Source organism: Balaenoptera ricei, chromosome 17, assembly GCF_028023285.1.
Source record: "Balaenoptera ricei isolate mBalRic1 chromosome 17, mBalRic1.hap2, whole genome shotgun sequence".
Lineage (NCBI taxonomy): Eukaryota > Metazoa > Chordata > Mammalia > Artiodactyla > Balaenopteridae > Balaenoptera > Balaenoptera ricei.
The window spans coordinates 28350768-28369389 of record NC_082655.1 but is presented as its reverse complement, the minus strand read 5'-3'; the positions used below and the strand labels follow the sequence as shown (position 1 = coordinate 28369389).

The 18622-nt window shown below is 38.4% G+C and overlaps 1 protein-coding gene across 1 annotated transcript in view; it reads left to right on the top strand.

The window, feature by feature from the left end:
- Positions 1-9194: 9194 nt before the first annotated feature.
- The window catches only part of PKHD1L1 (PKHD1 like 1), a 150916-nt gene continuing 141488 nt past the window's right edge, over positions 9195-18622 (top strand). Inside the window, exons 1-2 of the mRNA XM_059901432.1 lie at positions 9195-9267; positions 11082-11171. Coding sequence (XP_059757415.1) covers positions 9195-9267; positions 11082-11171 — 163 coding nt within the window. The remainder of the gene's footprint in view (positions 9268-11081; positions 11172-18622) is intronic.

Genomic DNA, 18622 nt, shown 5'->3' with positions numbered 1-18622 from the left:
AAGAGAATGAAAAGTTAAGCCACAGACTGGGAGAAAATATTTGCAAAAAATATTTCCAATAAAGGATTATAATCCAAAACATACAGGGAACCCCTAAAATTCTGCAATAAGAAAACAAACAACCTGATTTTAAAATGGCCAAAAACCTTAACAGACACCCCACCAGAGAAGATCTATAGATGGCAAATAACATATGAAAAGATGTTCTACATCATGTGTCATCAGGGAGATGCAGATTAAGACAATAATGACACACCATTACATACCTATTAGAATAGCCAAAATCCAGAACACTCACAATACCAAATGCTGGGGAAGGTGTGGAGCAACAGGAACCTTCACTCATTCCTGGTAGGAATGCAAAATGGTACAGCCACTTTGGAAGATAGTTTAATGGTTTCTTACAAAACTAAACATACTCTTACCACATGATCCAGCAGTCACACTCCTTGGTATTTACCCAAGGAGAAGAAAATTATATTCTCATAAAAATCTGCACACAAGGGCTTCCCTGGTGGTGCAGTGGTTAAGAATCCGCCTGCCGATGCAGGGAACACGGGTTCGAGCCCTGGTCTGGGAAGATCCCACATACCGCGGAGCAACTAAGCCCGTGTGCCACAACTACTGAGCCTGTGCTCTAGAGCCCATGAGCCACAACTACTGAAGCCCGCACGCCTAGAGCCCGTGCTCCGCAACAAGAGAAGCCACCGCAATGAGAAGCCTGTGCACCGCAACGAAGAGTAGCCCCCGCTCGCCGCAACTAGAGAAAGCCCACGCACAGCAACGAAGACCCAACACAGTCAAAAATAAATCAGTTAATTAATTAATTTATTTATTTAAAAAAAATCTGCACACAATGTTTACAGCAACTTTATTCATAACTGCCAAAACTTGGAAGCAACCATGATGTCCTTCATTAGGTGAATGGATAAATAAACCATGGTACATCCAGACAACAGAAGATTATTCGGTGCTCAAAAGAAATGAGCTATCAAGCCATGAAAAGACATAGAAGAAACTTAAATCCATATTACTAAGTGAGAGAAACCAATCTGAAAAGACTGAATACTGTATGATTCGAACTAAATGATACTCTGGAAATGGCAAAACTATAGAGACAGTAAAAAGATCAGTGGTTGTCACGGATTTGGGGGAGGGAGGGATGAATAGGAGTACAGAGGATTTTTAGGGCAGTGAAACTACTCTGTATGAAACTTTAGTGGTGTATACATGTCATTATAAATTTGTCCAAACCCATAGAATGTACAAGAGTGAACACTGAACTATGGACTTCAGGTGATAATGTATCAATGTAGATTCATCAATTGTAACAAATGTACCACTCTGATGGGGAATGTTGATAATGGGGGAGGCTTTGCATATGGAGGGGCAGTGGGTATATGGGAAATTTCTGTACCTTTCATTTTATTTTGTGAACTTAAAACTACTCTAAAAATAGTCTATTAAAAAATAACACCACTGTAGCCTTTGTGTACCATCACATTAACTAATGCACAAGTGTCTGAGACAGGAAGAGTATAGTCATGTGTGGTCTTATTGTGGGTCTAATAATTCCCTTAAGTAGCAATGAGCATAAATGATGTTTTAAGATACCTCCAACAACTGTAATCTCACATGGAAATATCTATGCTTTCCTTGGGTGATACTGATGTTGCAGACACTGAATAATAATACTGTGGTTTGTTGTCTACATTAATAATTAAAGGGAATGGAAATTTTCACTTAGAGGAAAGTGAAAATACAGCTGTAGTTTTTTCCCATCTAAGTTCATGAACATCTGCCCTCAGGGATCTCAGCCATTTTTGTGTTTTTAAATTCCATCTATATGCTGATGAATAACTCCCACATTTGTTCACTTACTTGACATTTACACTTGGTTTGTAAGAATAGTTAGCATTTGTTGAGAGCTTACCATATGCTAGGGACTATTCTAAACATTTTACACTTACGAAGTCATTTACTTCTCAAAACAACACTATCAGGTAAGTTCTGTTATTCTCATTTTACATAAAAAAACCCTGAGGCATAGAGATGTTCAATAGCTTGTCCAAGGCTTCCCGGCTACTGAGTGGCAGAGTGAAGAATGCAGCCCAGGCACTCTGCCTCCCAAACCCGTGCTCTTAGCCTCTAAGCAACCCTTCTCCTCATTGGCACCTTGAGCTCAAGTTGGGCAAATCAGGAGTATGGACCTTCTACCCCAAAACAGAACCTCCTCCAGCCTTTCCACCATCCACCAGGCATTAACACCCAAAACCTAGAGCATCCCAGGCTTCCCTTACCCCGTGAATCCATTCCAAAAGTTAATAGCAGTGCTATCTCCAACCCATATCCAGGAATCTGCCCATTTTTTAACAATTCCAATACTGCCATTCTAGTTCCATCTTCACTATCTCTAGTCTAGACCACCACAATAGCATCCTAAACTGATCTTATTTCCATTCTTGTCTCTAATTTAATCCCTTAACATGTAGCAGCTACAGTGCATTTTCTGAAACATGAATCAGTCAAGTCACCCACCTCCACTTAAAGTTGGACAACTCCTTACTTGAGTCCTAAAAGCTTTTCTGATTTGCCCCTGCCTCTCTCTCCAAACTCATCTCGCACTACCTTCCCCCCAATTTGCTATCACCAGTTACACTGGATTTTTGTTCCTTCCCAGTGTTTTTTTTCTCACTCAACCTTATTTGCCATTTATTTTAAAAGAGAGGAAAGAGGGCAATAGCGACAAATTACAAACCATCAGCACTTACTTGATCAGGAAATACTGTGTAATGTTTCATAATATAAAGTCAAGATTAACAGCTTTTTGTCTACTTTGAAGCATTTGTTTATTACCCTTTGGCAAAGGCTCAAAGGAGGTTGACTTGTTCTCAGTTCTCTACTAGAAAAAGTTTTCTCAGCTAGGATTATCCTACCATGTAGATAGTTATTTGAGGAAGGGAGGCTTAATAACTTTGTGTCTAAAAAAAACTGGGGGTCAATATAGCTTCCATATGTAAATTTATGTAGGGTTTTGGAAAAAAGAAGAATTACCAAGTGATTCAGCCCTCTGAGAACATTGCTACCTTATTAAGTCATTTTACCCAGTGTTGCATTTTTCAAAATGGTCTGTCTCATTTTCCAGGGCTTTTAAACAAGTTATACTTGTAAAAAGGTTATTTGTTTCTTTCAACTCATATATAATAAAAAATAATAAGCATGCACAAGAAACTTTTGAGCCATGATACAGGGCTAATTTCTACTATCAGTCCATGTAGCTAGGTACCAATGTGGCTCATTCACGATTACTAATGCTATATTTTTCCAAAATTTGTTCAAGAAACAGGTACTTGTACTGCTTGCTAAAACCATCTAGAGTTCTTCTTTTACATGCCTTTTAATCAAATATTGCATAGTGGTTATAATGTCAGATCTTTTCCATCCTGCCAAATAACGAAATATGAAAATAAGAGAAATAAAGAGAAGAGAATACAAAACCTCCCCTCCCTCCCTCTAAAAGCATGATTTACTGATAAAAATGTTTTCTTAATTAGAATTTTGGGGGGTTGCAAACAACCGTAACTGACTGGCAAACTATAGAACTATGGAAATTTATAGGAAGAATATCTAAAACTTACATTATCACTGGGAAACCTGGCAAATCAAAATGTGGAAAACAGGCAGGAGCTAAGGCATTTTCTAGGACTGCAAGGAAAGAACCTCTGAAACAGTGCTTGTGTGACCAATCTGGTCAGGTCACTTCCAAGGCAATAAACAAACTCCAGCATTCACGCTCTCTCTGTTCCTCTGCTTGAGATTCAAGTTCCAGGGAGAATCTGATTGGCCTACCCTGGGTCACCTCCCCCAACACCACACACACACACCTTGACTCAACAGACTATATCTAATGGGGAAGAGATCATTCCACAAAGGAGAAATTGGGATGATATAAAAAAGGGAGAAATAAGAGTGCCCCCCCCAAATAACAACTGCCTACTTCAAACAATGGACACAAAAATTCCCAAGGCAGCAAAAACCAAACCCAAACCCACAGGCTTGCTCGAGAACAAAGGTTTATTCTATCAGTAGGTTTTAGAGCCTCTTTACCCCTTAACATCCTTCTAGTTTCCTGACTTTTTATCTGTGAATGCTGCTGCTGACAGTGTCATCTTAGTATAGGAAAGCGATTTTAAAGTCTAGTGAGTAAAGCCACTAGCTTTCCCAAAGCTGCCTACTCACTTGCTTGTGCCTGCACATTTCAAGTAGCTGGGAGAAAAATGCTACCATTCTCATTGATCGCACTTCAATTCAAGACCACCACCCTTGGCTCCCTGCAGTGACTTTATTTTTCCCTGGGCTATTGATTCTCCAACTCTTCTAGCTTATCTTGTCAGGCAGACTCTAAAACAATCCCCAATTATCCCTATTCTTTCAGGAATCCACTCCAATCAGGATTTCACCCCCACCACTTTACTAAAACCACTCTTATCAGTTTCCAATAAGCTCCACATTGTTCAATCCAAAGGTATTCTCCATGCTCTTCTTGCTTGACATGGCAGGAACAATTGATGGTTATTACTTCTTCCTCCTTAAAATACTTCTCTACTTGGCTTCCCACAATACTCTCACGTGATTTTTCTGCTGCCTCTTTGATCACTCCTCCTCAGTCAGCTTTGCTTGTTTTTCCTCATCTTTCCCATTACTAAATATTGGAGTTTCCCAAGGCTCAGGCTTCTGATATTTTCATGTTTCCATCTATATTCTACTCTCTAGGTGATTGCATTTGGTCTCACTGTTTTTAAAATGTATGTTCATCATTCTCAGATTGCCATCTCCAACCTGGATTTCCCCCTGAACTTCAGATTCAAAACCAAACTTGCTATTTTACATCTCACTTGATGTCTAATAGGTCTTAAACTTGATATGTCCAAAATGAGCTCTTGATACACTCACCCAAACCCACCCCTTCAACATTCTTCCCCTGCAGTTAACGGCCCCCGTACTTCTGGGTGTTGAAGCCCAAACTCTTGCAGTCATGTTTGACTCCTTTTTTTCCTCTTACCCTCCATACTCCTTGTCAGCAAATCCTGTTAACTCAGCTCTCAAATATATCCATAATCTGACCACTTCCCACTACCAACACTGTTCCCATCCTGGTCTAAGTGACCATTATTCTTGCCTAGATTATTTGCACTAGCCATTTAATTGATCTTGCTGCATTTGCCCTTGCCCCAGTGCAACAAAATAGCAGTTGGTGTTTCTTTGAAACCATAAGTTAAAGCATGTCACATTTCAGCTCAGTATTCTACAGTGAATTCCCATCTCACTCAGAGTCAAATCCGTGATCCTCCATGACCTGCCCCTCTTCTCATTACTTCTCTGACCTCACATCTTATAGCACCTAGCTTGTTCTGGCCACTCCGGCCACTCTGGTTTTCCTGCACACCAGACACACTCCCTCCTCACTCATTGGCATTTGTTCTCCCAGTTGCCTAGAATGCTCTTCTCCCAGATGTCCACGTGGCTCAGCTACTCACTTCAGACCTTCAGAACTTTACTCAAAATTCACTTTCTCCACGACAACTTCCTGTTCATCCTATCTAAAACTCCATCACACCCTACACACACACACACACACACACACACTATTCTTCCCTGCTATATTTTTTTCTCTCTAGCATGCATTACTTCCTAACATACTGTATATTTTACTCATTTATTTTGTTTATTGTCTGCTTCCACTAAAAATATAAGTTCCATGAGAACAGAGATTTTTTTAAAAAAATTACTGCCATATTCTTAATGCCTAGTATACTGAATTAATTGTTGAAGGCAAACTATTGTTTTGTAGGTACTTCATTTTGTTCACCATCTCTCACAATTAGGTGCAGATTCAAAATCAGGCTCCAGCACACAGCTCATTTTCCAAGTCAGTGAATTCCTTATTCTTTCTAGTTCTGCAAGAGTTATCACTTTTTCTTATTATGTTTACATCGAAGGATCAACAAGTTAAAAACCTGTCTTTTTTTTCATCATAAGGGCAGGCAGGACCATCTATATAATTGTGAGATCCCAGACAAAATGAAAATAGAGATTCCTCCTCATTCAGAAAGTATTAAGGATTTCAGGATGGTGACAGCAGAGCACTAAACCAAACGTGGGGCCCTATGAGACTGCACAAGTCATATTCCCATGATGCTGGCCCTATAGGCAGGTTTTTATTAGAGCTAGATGTTTTAAAAACTTACAAAAGAAGCACACAGTTTGGTAGTTAGGATTCTCTTTTCACGTTTCCCCATGTCCATGTTCTATGATGAGTCTGTATTGCAAAGGTTTAAAGATTCTAAAGATGAATACAATTTAAATCATTAGTCATGTAAGCTACATAACCACTTTTTGTGGTTCCAAGTTGATGTTTTAGTTATACAAATTTCCATCTAGTTATAATTATTTATTGTCACTTATGTTAATTTAAGATTAAAAAATCTCACTGCTATATTTTTCAGGACATTGATTTATCGTATAAATACGCACTACTTATAATAGAAATGTTAAAGATCCTCATTCATTCAAGAAGAATTGAGTAAAAATCTATTAATGTAAATTACAGTGCTTGGCTCTTTAAGAAATTTAGGTATTATATGACAGGAAAGCAGGCTATTTGTTGAAATATCAATTTTCCTAAAGCCAATTAGCCAAATGATCAATTTGTTGAATGTTAATTTGCCAAGTTTGCTAAATTAAATGAATGCAGTTTAACATAAATATTTAGCAGCTTGAACAAGACTATTTGATTTTGGTTACTGATGGTGAAATATATAGAAAAACTATACACACATTTTTCATATTACAATATGTAATATTCATAATGTCATATTATATACAGATATGTGTATATATTATGTACATATACACATATATAAATGTATGTTTGTATATATATTTGTACATACTTACATATATAGCTAACTTGTTACAAGACTAGGTGTACAGGAAGTAAAAATATCTGGAAGGGACCATTTTAATCTGGAAGGGACCGTGTGGTTAGTACAAGTCAAGTAGAAAAATGAAATAAAACACAATAGGAATAACCACCTTATAATGTCATTTGCTGGTGGATACCATTTGCTGGTGGATATACTCGAAGAATTTTGTGAAACAATCTTAAAAGTATTAAAAGTTTGGCAAAACAGAAATCAACATAAAAGGTCCCTAATCACTTTATTGATATATCCAAAACTTAAGAAAAGTTTTCCTTTTTGTTATAAACAATATAGATCCTTTCTTTAAAGAAAGTCTACCTATTTCAATGATTCCTGATTAGAAATCACAACTTCAGTGTATGTCTGTGACAAGATTTTTCACCTACTTCTAACTTATTTCATAATACTGTTGAATGATATTTTCTACTTTTTTAATACTAAAAGAATCGTAAATATTCTTTTTAGTATCATTTAGCTTATGTCTTATATTCAATTTAAATTTATAAATTTAAAAGCATGTGCAAAAATCAGGATTTTTAATAAAATTGAATTCACTTTTTAGTGAAGTCATCTAAAATTTAATTTAGATTAATTTAACTTTAATTTGAAAGCACCAGAAATAAATCAAAATTAACCAAACAATTCCATATAGAAATTCCCACATTAATTTTTATTTTGGTTATTGATAGTGAAATATATACTTCTACATATTTCACAGCTAATAACCTAAAGTGAATATTTTTGTTAAAGCTGCTTATTATTGTTCTACAACATTGCTATCTTTAAATTTAGTAAATTTGGCAAATAATTAGCAAATTGGCATTCAATTAGCTGATTTTCTGCTAATTGGTCTGCTTCTAAATAGCAGAGTTCGGGAAGGGTGAAAAAAAAACCCTGCAGGAATACCAATTTTCAAAAGAAGATGGAAGAGAAAAATATTAGAAGTGACTGGAGAAGCAGGAAGAAACCCAAGACTATTAGGAGGAATGGAATTTCAAGAAAGATGTCGACAGTGTCACATGCTACAGAGAGTTCCAAAAGAAGTACGGAAGGTCAGGGTACCTTTGCTGGCACTGCTTTCAGTAGAGTGGTGACAGTCCGTTTGCACAAAATTATAAGACGACTATAATTAACTAAATCTAACAAAAAAAATTTAACCCCAATGAGGTAGATAAAACTTCTGAAGAGCAAGGACTTAATTTTATTTATTTCACTGATTTTAAGTTCTCTCTTCTATTTCTTCTCTCTTCCCGCCCAACTAGAGTTGTCAGACTTAGTAAATAAAAATACAGAATGCCGAATTAAATACGAATTTCAGATAAATAATGAATAGTTTTTAGTATAAGGATGTCCTAAGCATTGCAAGCCTTCGCTAGAAGTCTGCCGAATAGGGGCCAGCGGCGGGCATAAGAGCCCTGGCTCTAGAGTCACTCTGCTTGAGTCCTCGCTGTACACTTTAGGTATACGGCCTCGGGCAAGTTACTTAACCTTCGCCTCAGTCTATGGCTTGTAACGATGGGGATCATAATAATAGTAATAGTCCTTTTGGAACTATTGTGGGTTGAAGTCTCCAAGGCGCGTGTTTGGGGACGTGCCCAGAGACCAATAAACCTTAGTATGATTGTCAGTTAAAGGGAGAGCACGAACTTATATGAATGGAAAGGGGAAACTGCGTGGGGTTTGCGTATTAGGTGGACTTTGAGGCTTACCTGGGCATGATTAGTAACCAAGGCAGACAGGCAGAGGAAAGTGTACAGGTCCAGAAATGGCCGGGGGCGGGGGGGGGGGGGTAGGGAAGAAGAAGAGAGAAAGGAAGGAAGGGAGGAAGGAAGGGGGTGAGAGGAGGGGAAGGACGGGAGGGAGGACAGAAAAGGCGAGATTGTCGGAAAACTTGCCTGTTGACCTCTCTTGCCAAGAAAAAGTGGGGCTGTTACACCTGCGGAGGCAGCCGTGGGCCGTTAGCAACCAACTCTGAGTGTGGAGGTTCGATGGTTACTGACGGGCCGGTGTCGGCTGCGTTCCCGGGTGAAGGGGGTTGCGTCTGCGCGTAAAGCCCGGGGGCGCCCGGGCGGGCGGGGGCGGGGCGGCTCTGGGGCGGCCGAGTCCGCCTGCGCGCGTGGGACGCGGCGGGCGCGCTAGACGGCAGAGCCGGGACGCTGGCGGCGGCTGCGAGCGAGCGGTGGGCTTAGGCTTTGCGGAATTGGCGCCGCGATGGGACACTTGTGGCTCTGGGGGACGTGGGCCCTCTGGGGGCTGCTCCTGTGCGTCGCAGACCCCCGCACAGGTAACCCAGTTGGGGCACCAGGGAGGCAAGCCGGAGAGGTCCCTGTAGACACAAGCCCCGCTGCCGGGGTCGCGGGAGAGGCGGCGCTAGCCCTGGCACGAGGCTGAGCTTGCGGCTGCACGGCGATCCTGCGGACTAGGTTAAGCTCTTGCCACGAGGGTTGCTGCTTGAATTATGGAACCTCACCCTCTCCATCCCTGGTGACTCAGTTGAAAAAGAGACGGAAATTTGGCTGGGGCTTGGGGACGCAACCCAACTTCTCCCTTTCCTCACTCTTCTTGGGTCCCTTCCCCATTGAAGGGAGGACAGGGTCTCCCAGTAAGATAGGAATGGGTCTTTGTGGCGGGTGTCAGTCACTTTCAAGGGCAGCTGCCCTGGGCCTTCAAAGTAATACCCAAGAGAGGGCTGGGAAGAGACTGATAAGATAAGAAATTGGAGTTGTCCGTGGAGATAACGGGGAAGATGAACCTGAGATAGGTGAGGAACGGTGCTTCTATGAGATAGGATCCAGCTCCCTCGCTGGAGTTTCCTACTCTTGGCTGTGGGCTGCTCGAAGTTACAAATGTGCCTGGAGCAGGAGCGGCCTTGGAGCTCTTGGCAAAGACAGACCCAAAGCGCAGAGTCATTGGGTCTGGGAGGTAGTCATCTTTATGCTGGAGAGCTTTTGCTATTGTAGGTGAAGTCCACACTAAACTTTTCTCAGGCAGGAATGAACTCAATCATAATTTCTTTAACTTTTTCTCATTCATCCGTTTCAAACAATTTAGGTGGCCTTTCCTTGTGTTCCCACTTAAATTTTTCCACCTATCCTGAGAATTTGTTACTGGATCTAATAATTACCAGGTCTGTACAGTTTAAGCAGAAAATAAATCCTTTTAGCCATGATGTAACTTTGAGTTATTTTGAAGCATTAATTTCAGTTCCCCAAAGAAGCTGCTCACTCACCCCTGTGTTTGCAGAGGCACCTCTTTGTCTAGAAGTCTAGAAGCCTGTCTTTCCCATAGTTGGTCCAGTCTAGCTAATTCATGTTTGCTCTCCCAGATGCAGCAGGAACACCCTTCTTTCAAGAAGCAGTGTGGATGAAATGCCCCTTCTTAGTCACGTGGCCCCTGTGCTCTCTTCTGTCACTCTGGGCTGTCTAAGCTGAGCTTTTGGAAAGTTGGGACTGTCACACATTTTTAAATGCCCAGGAACCTAACACTGTTTGTTGAATGAATTAGTGACCTTTACATTAAGAACTCACTATCATCAGAAGGCTAAAAAGGTCCCAGAAGTGATCTTCCCTGAAGTCTTACTCTGTCACAGAAAACAATTACTTCTTAAAACACAACATCCCTTTTTTGTACCTAGGCTATTCTTTCAATTTACCTGGCTTTGCATTTCTTATGGGCTTTGATAATGACCTGTTTCTCCACAGAGCTATTTCTCCAGCATTGTCTGCTGCTGTGTGGGCTGATAGCTGTAGTTATGGAACTGCAGCTAGCAGAGCACTACATGAAATTAAGGGTCTAATAAATGTTTTATAATATGATAGGTAAGAATGATGAAAATGATCATGTATTATTCCTCTTCTTTGTAGCATGTAAGACAATGCTTTGCATAAAGCCAATGAGTATTAACTAAGTTAATGACTGAACTCCCTGTCAAGTCATTGGTTAGTAATGGAACCAAAAATAAAACCTAGGTGTATTTACTTTCTGTCCTATAATCTCCATGATGTTTTTCTTACACCATTGTAATTTGTGGTACAAAATTTGATGCTTGAAATGAAGTACTTGATGCTTTTACTTCTATTGTACTTTAATATCTTTCAGATGGCTCTAAAATAATTCCCAAAGTCATAGAAATAATACCTAAATATGGCAGCATAAATGGAGCAACAAGGCTGACTATCAAAGGAGAAGGTATTGTTGCCTTTTTTTTTTTACCAAGGTCGAGGTATTTCAAAGGCTGTTTCACATTTAGAGATTTACGGTTTTTTAAAAAAATCCACTAGAGTTGCTTCTCCATTTGGCCAGAGTAGTGAAACTCTATCCTCTTTGACACCTAATGAAACCCCTGAAAGTCTCTATCAACCTGACCATCTGAATTTGTATCATAATTACTTGCTTAACTCCAAGGTCTGGACTATAATGATTGAATTGAAAGAAACATCTTTAACCCAACTCTGCAGTTACTTACTTTGTTCTTCATGGGTCTAATAACATTTATCTTTATATTAAATATAACATTTTGGGGGGTTCTGGGAGTAGGATGTTAGTAAGAGGGTATGATAGAGAAATAGAATGGTAATGCATGGAGAAAGAAAAGCTTTGGATTCCTTCTTGTGCCACCCAATCCTTATCATATGCTTCATCAAAACATGGGTTATGTATAACTCTTTCTCCTTCCCTCGTCTTGGGATGAAAACAAAGTAGGCAATTAGGGAATATATTTAATAAGCAACTGTTCCTAGGATTAAATAGAAATATGTGGTTCTTTTAGCCATTAGGCCTTTACAATCTAAATAATAGTAGTATTCAGATGCTTACAAAGTTCTGAAGGATGAGAAAGAAAAATTTTTAAAGAATATTAATAAAAACTATTATTTAGTCCTTAAAATAAGAAGAACAGAAGTTTTTGGAATCAGAAAATTGACAAAGCAAGATATTTAATAATTCTGTCATATGTATTGAAATGTCTTTCAATACTTCTAAGTAAAATTTCTGTAGAATTTAATCTCAATGATATACTTGAAATGGTTTGTGCCTCTAAATTGTGAACAATATATTTTGGATTAAAGTGTGTTTTTGTTTTTTTAGAGTTAGACACCTGGAAACAATGTGTTTGTTAAAGACTTTTTAAAATGTCTTTATCCATAGCTCCCTTATATTGTATATTGCTGTTAACATTTGCTTAGATAGTGTGTTTGAAAGCTATTGGGTTTCTAACAGAAATTTAAATGCCATGAGAAAAATGCCCAAAACAAACAAGCAAGAAAACCAATAAAATTGCTCAGCTATTTCCTTCTGCCTCAAGACCTGCACTTTTTCTGATCCAGGAACCATGGCTTGAGTTTAGGTACATAAACTCAGAGCATCCCTAGTTAGAAATAGGAAAAAACAAAACAAACCATTCCATTCTTAAGGCATTTTGGAAGAACATCCTTATTAACCTAGCTATAACCTTTGCTCTTTGGTAGACTTTCAGTGGCTCAGGAGTAATCCTCTTACTTAGGAAGCCCAAAGCGTCACAGTGAATTTCTAGTTTTCCCATCAGTTTGTATTTCTGGATGCTTTTGGCAGAGAATTATAGAATAGTTAAATCCTATTTGAATTACAGATACCTGCACCCCACCCTGATGTGTCTTCCCTCTCCTTGCTTTAACCACACACTATAGGGGACTGAAATTGTGATACCTTATGTCTTTCTAAGAGGCTGGGTCTAAATACTGTTTGGGGGGCCCATGATATATACAGAATGTGTGTAAAGTAATGATAATGAATTTACAAAACACACCAGACCTCCAAAGCTACATGAATGTGGTACTTGAACAAAGTTTATTTGGAGGAACTACATTCACATCATCCATCAGTGCTGTGTCTGACCCATACTCCATGTTTAGAATTGAATACAGAGATAATTTATTAAGCACAGAAGAATACTTTCTAAATGGAATTGTAAATGCTAGATCACCTAAATGTTGGTCCCCTATGACTTTAAAATATTTTATTTTTGTAAAGGCCACGATGAAAAAGTAAAATAAATATTTGACTTGAGTTCTCTGAAATTCCACCCTCTGAAAGATCTATTGCTAATGTTTTTGTGTATTCAAATGACTTTTGTCTATTTTCACACCTAATGAAACTTTACAGGCAGAAATTTGCTACTGCATTACTTTGTTCTAAAGGCTATCTTCAGGAGCCAAAGGTACAATTTTACAATTATGTAAATATTATGTATTATGTATAATTTTACAATTATGCTGCCCAAGTAAAAGCGTTCTGAGCAGTGGCATGACCGTGGAAATGATTGTATTTCCTTCTAAGATGACTGATTGGATGAGGAGTGTTATCATTTTGATAAGTTCTGGAGTGTTTCTAACTTTATTGTGTTTATTACTTTATATGCATACCTTGTATTTCTCAATTGTCTTCTTTGATATTTATCTTTGTTAAAAAAATCAGTGAGCCAGAAGGAATAACTTTTTGTTCTTTTTTTCTAGCTATTTCCCTATTACAATGTCTAGCACATATATTGTTGTTTAACTGAAGTGGTGAGTTATGTAATTTTTGTAATATTATGGAAAGCATATAGATGTTAGTCGGGTCCAACTGGCTTTCAGCTCCAACTTTGCCACTCCCGCTAGGGGACTGGGACAAGTTTCTTCTCTAAGCCTCAGCTTCCTCATCAGTGAAATGGGATATTAATTCCTACCTGTTGGGTCTATTGTGAATATTGAAAAGGATGTTGTATCTAAGGCACCTATACATAATATCTGCTCTATAATTTAGAGCTATTTTATATTTATTATTCTTTTGCATTTATCTTATACGGATGGTTTCATTCTTTAGAAGTTATGCTCCGTCACACTGCCCCATTTTTTCCCATTGTTTTGAATGTTACAGCTTTTAAGTAGGTTTATACACTCTCAACCCTGCTTTTTTTTTTTTTTTTTTAACCAGAGAAACCCAAAACAGCCTGCATTGTACATGGCAACTGCTGGCTTTGACAACACATGCATTTTTCGTGATAACAGCACAGGCTGCTATCAGGAGACCCAGGTTTGGGCGCCTGGCAAATTCTGTCTCCAGTTTTTCTGCAAAAGAAAAAAAATACATCAACATCTCAGGAATTTCCATCTGAAGCCTCGACCTTTTCTGTTTCCAGGGTACACCCACCCCTTACTGTAATCTTTGTGCTTTGGAGTACTTCCAGAGTTATCTTCTTTATACCCAATTATTTATTTAGAATTATACTTTTAAATTAAAATTATTTTTTATAGGTGATTTCTTTCTATTGCTTTTTAACTCTTTGGAGCTAGCTACAAAACTAGAAATATTTCTTTAGTTATTTTTTTTCACTAAAATTTATAATGAGAATATTTACAAATCTTATTGATTTGGTTCATATTTTCCTATATATTTTACTCCCAGGAAATACATATATATATATATGACATATATATCACATATATATGAGACATATATATGTGTGTATATATATATATACATATACATATAATATTAAAACAACTCCTAAAACCATATATATCATCTTTTGGTGGTATTTTTTTTTAATTGTTTTTTTCTTAGGAATGCTGAAGAACAGATCTGTGTTACCATATCACTGATGTGACATATGCCTAATAGGAAAACAAACACATGTATCACTTCCTGAGCCACACTACAAGTAAAACTTTCTATTCTTTAGTTAGTTGCCAGCAGCCCTTCTGTGTATTCCAAACTCAAGGTGAACGCCAAAGATAAGCAGAAATTGGCAAAAGGAAAGAGTGGTTTTACAAATAGCTTGCTTTTCTGTGCTTTCATGTATCTTTTCACATTGCATATCTTTTCCATTTCAGCAGTAACTGCCTTCCTAGATTCAAAACTGCAAACTCAATGGAAATATGTTTCACATGTTAAATTGATATGTTTGTACTTTAGCCTATGCTGGATAAGTCCTGTTCGGTTAAGTTTTAAGCTTAGAAGAAGAGAGCGGTATTTATTAAAATCGCTATCCTTTGTTGAGTTTCTGCTTGCTTTTTCTATGTATAAAGAATAGGAGAGGAGCTAAGAACATAGGGTCTGGAGGAAGTTACGTTGGGTAACTGGAAATAGCTTTGTAATGTGCATTTTTAAATATTATTTTTCTCTGAATATCACAAGGGTGCCAAGCTGGCATCTACAACCTGGGTTTGAATCCTGGCCACCCACTTATTTGTTCTGTGTTATTTTTTTAAAAACGATATTAATACTGACTAATAATAACTATTTTGTGACTTATTATATAATAAGGATATATATTAATTGAGCTCTTAACCTGTGAGCCAGGTACCACGTTAAGTACTGTATATAAATTCTCATTTAGTCTTCCTGATAATTCCTGCTAAGTAGATTATTATGGTCATTTTCCTGGTGAGGAGACTAAGACTGAGAGAGTTTATGTCTAAAACTAATGCTCAAGTTCATACAGCAAGGAATTCACTGGAGCTGGGATTCCAACCCAGGATGTCAGGGTCCAAATGCCCTTTCCTGTAAACAACACTGTCACCTAACATGGAGTGTTAACCAGAGCTGTGGCACAGGGCTATGGCATTTGATGAACATTTGGCATAGCGAAGCCCTACTTCCAGTCCTGTGTTAAACCAGGCAATATTCATGTTGTCTCATAGACCTTTGTAGAACACTGAAAATGTTCAGTAATTTAAAAAGCCACACCACAAACCTTTGGCAACCCCAATTCAGCCACTTTAACTAGTAAAGGTTAATGTGAGCACATATTGTAGTGGTGATTGTTTTGTTGAAACATACTTGAAAACTACTGACAATTTAAGGTAAATACCTAATATTTATTTTTTCCTAACATTAATAATATAAATACATAGGATTTAAAGAGTTTAGTGTACCTCTCTGGGTTAACCTTTTTTTCCTACTGATTTTATTATTCTACTGTGGGACAATGTGATCTGTAGCTAATTAAGTTCTGACAGTTACATAGCTTATACATTTACACTAATGACATGGATGCAGATCCTTTAGTGTAAAAGAAAATGTTTCATAATTTCAAAAATATTTTAGTCATCAATATGGCTATACTGGTTTCTTAATCTTAAGAATTTGTGATATTCAGAGAAAAAGAATATGTAAAAATGCACATATTTTTATAACTCAGAATTTAGGAATTTTAGATTTTGAAGTAATCTGGGCAAAACCTGTTTATTTACGAATTTGACTTTATTCAAAAAATATGTTATAACCTAGACAACTTTGTAGATTCACTGTGCATACTAGAATAGTATTAAGTACCTTTTTAACATTTTTATTAGAATACTTAATTTTAGGATTTAATCAATAGAACGTTATCCGATTATCTTACTCATAAGTTTTATTTCTTGGGTTTATTTCAGAATTGAATGTGGTTTCAGCAATATAAAATACTTTAAAAATTATTTTATTGAAGTATAGCTGATATACAATGTTGTGTTAATTTCTGCTGTGCAGCAGAGTGATGCAGTTATACATATATATGTATATATACATTTTTTTTCATATTCTTTTCCATTATGGTTTATCACAGGATATTGAATATAGTTCCCTGTGCTGCACGGTAGGACCTTGTTGTTAAAATACTTTTATGTGGCATAAAAATAATTGATGTTTACTTCCAAATCTAGTTTGAATTTTCATATATATTTTTTTTAATTAATTAATTTATTTTATTATTTTTGGGTGTGTTGGGTCTTCGTTTCTGTGCGAGGGCTTTCTCTAGTTGCGGTGAGCGGGGGCCACTCTTCATCGCGGTGCGCGGGTCTCTCACTATCGCGGCCTCTATTGTTGCGGAGCACAGGCTCCAGACGCGCAGGCTCAGTAGTTGTGGCTCACGGGCCTAGTTGCTGCTCGGCATGTGGGATCCTCCCAGACCAGGACTCCAACCCATGTGCCTTGCCTTGGCAGGCAGACTCTCAACCACTGCGCCACCAGGGAAGCCCCTTTCATATATTTATAGTAAGATTAAAATAATCTTCTGCTCTGTTTCACATCATCCATATCTCAGTTTCTGTTGGATCATACCCATCAGCATGCAAACATACTATTTCACTCATCTGAAGAAAAGCAAAAGCAAAATCATCAACTGTCCCCTTGGTCCACACCCGCCCCTTCAGCTACCCCATTTCTCTGCTTCCCTTTACAGTAAAACTCTTTTAAAGGTTACCAATATTTGTACTTTTTACTTCTTTTCCTCCATCTTCTCTTGAACCCATGCCAAGCAGTCATTTATACATTGCTCACTGAAACAGCATCTTCTCCCCTGCCCCCAGTCTATTCTCACCCTGCCCCATTCTATTTTTGGAGCAGCAGCTTGTGAATCTTGAAAAGTATAAGTTAGATAATACCACTTCTCTGTTTTAAAGCCTCCAATATCTGCACACACATAAAAACAATCTAAATGCCTCCATTTCTAATCTCATCTCCTACTGTTTCTCCTGACTCATACTAATGCAACCACACTTGTTAAGTCTTGAATCCACAAACATGCTCCCACCACAGGGACTTGGAACACCCTGTTCTAAATAAAATGTACTTCCCATATTCTCATGGCTTACTCCTTCTGAAAAGCTTCCATGACCATCTATGACATGTGCCTTCTTGGCATCACCTCTGATGTCATAAATGTTGCAAAGTATTCCCTGGGCTCTTAATTTACTTTCAATGTCAGCCTCCCTGGTAGGCAGAGCTGTGAGTAGTATACATGGTCAGTAACTTTATAAGGAAGAAAAGGTGGTCCGAGGTAAAGATATATACATCAGCTCCTGGGCTGTGGCAGATGACTTGACTAGTACAAGATTGGAAAATCAGAAATAAGAAAGTCTTGGAAAGAGACCGGTAAATGTGCTCACGATAGTGAGTATGCAAATCTATAGGTCTCAAGTTAATTTCCACAAGAGAGTATCCCCAACAGAGGAAATGGAACAACTAGGTCAATTGGATAACTTGTTCAGGAGCTTCTCTCCTTGGCCACTTGAGTGCTTGTGCAATGGGCCTCTGAACAGAGGGCCATTGGTGAAGGCTGTGCATGGACCAACACCAGGGACTCCCTTTCACCAACACTAAGCTACCTACTGCTGTTGCTGAATACCTGCTCTGTCAGTAGTGGAGACCAACACTGAGCTCTCAATGGGGACTATCCCTCCAGAAGTACACCCAGCCACTCAGTGACAAGTCGACTGCATCACTCTCCTTCCCTCATTGACAAGCAGAGATTCACTGTTTCTGGAACTGGCACCTATTCCAGATATGGGTTTTGCCTTCTCTTTCCACCATGCCTCTGCCAGCCTCATCTTCTGAGAACATATAGAGTCTGAATTACTGCCATGAGATGCCATAAAACAGGGCCTCAGAACAAGGAACATATTTTATAGTGAAAAAGTAGTGATAATGGGCACATGACCATGAACCCTGCATCACCCTGAAACATGTGGTCTAATAGAATGACGGAACAGCCTACAAAAGGCAAGACTAAGAACCCGGCTTGGGAACAACGTCCTGTGGAGTGGGACGCTGTGCTCCATCATGTGCCACATGCACTGAGCCAATGGCAGATCCATAGTGTTGTTTCCCAACAGATAGACTACATGGAGCTGGGAATGAAGGGT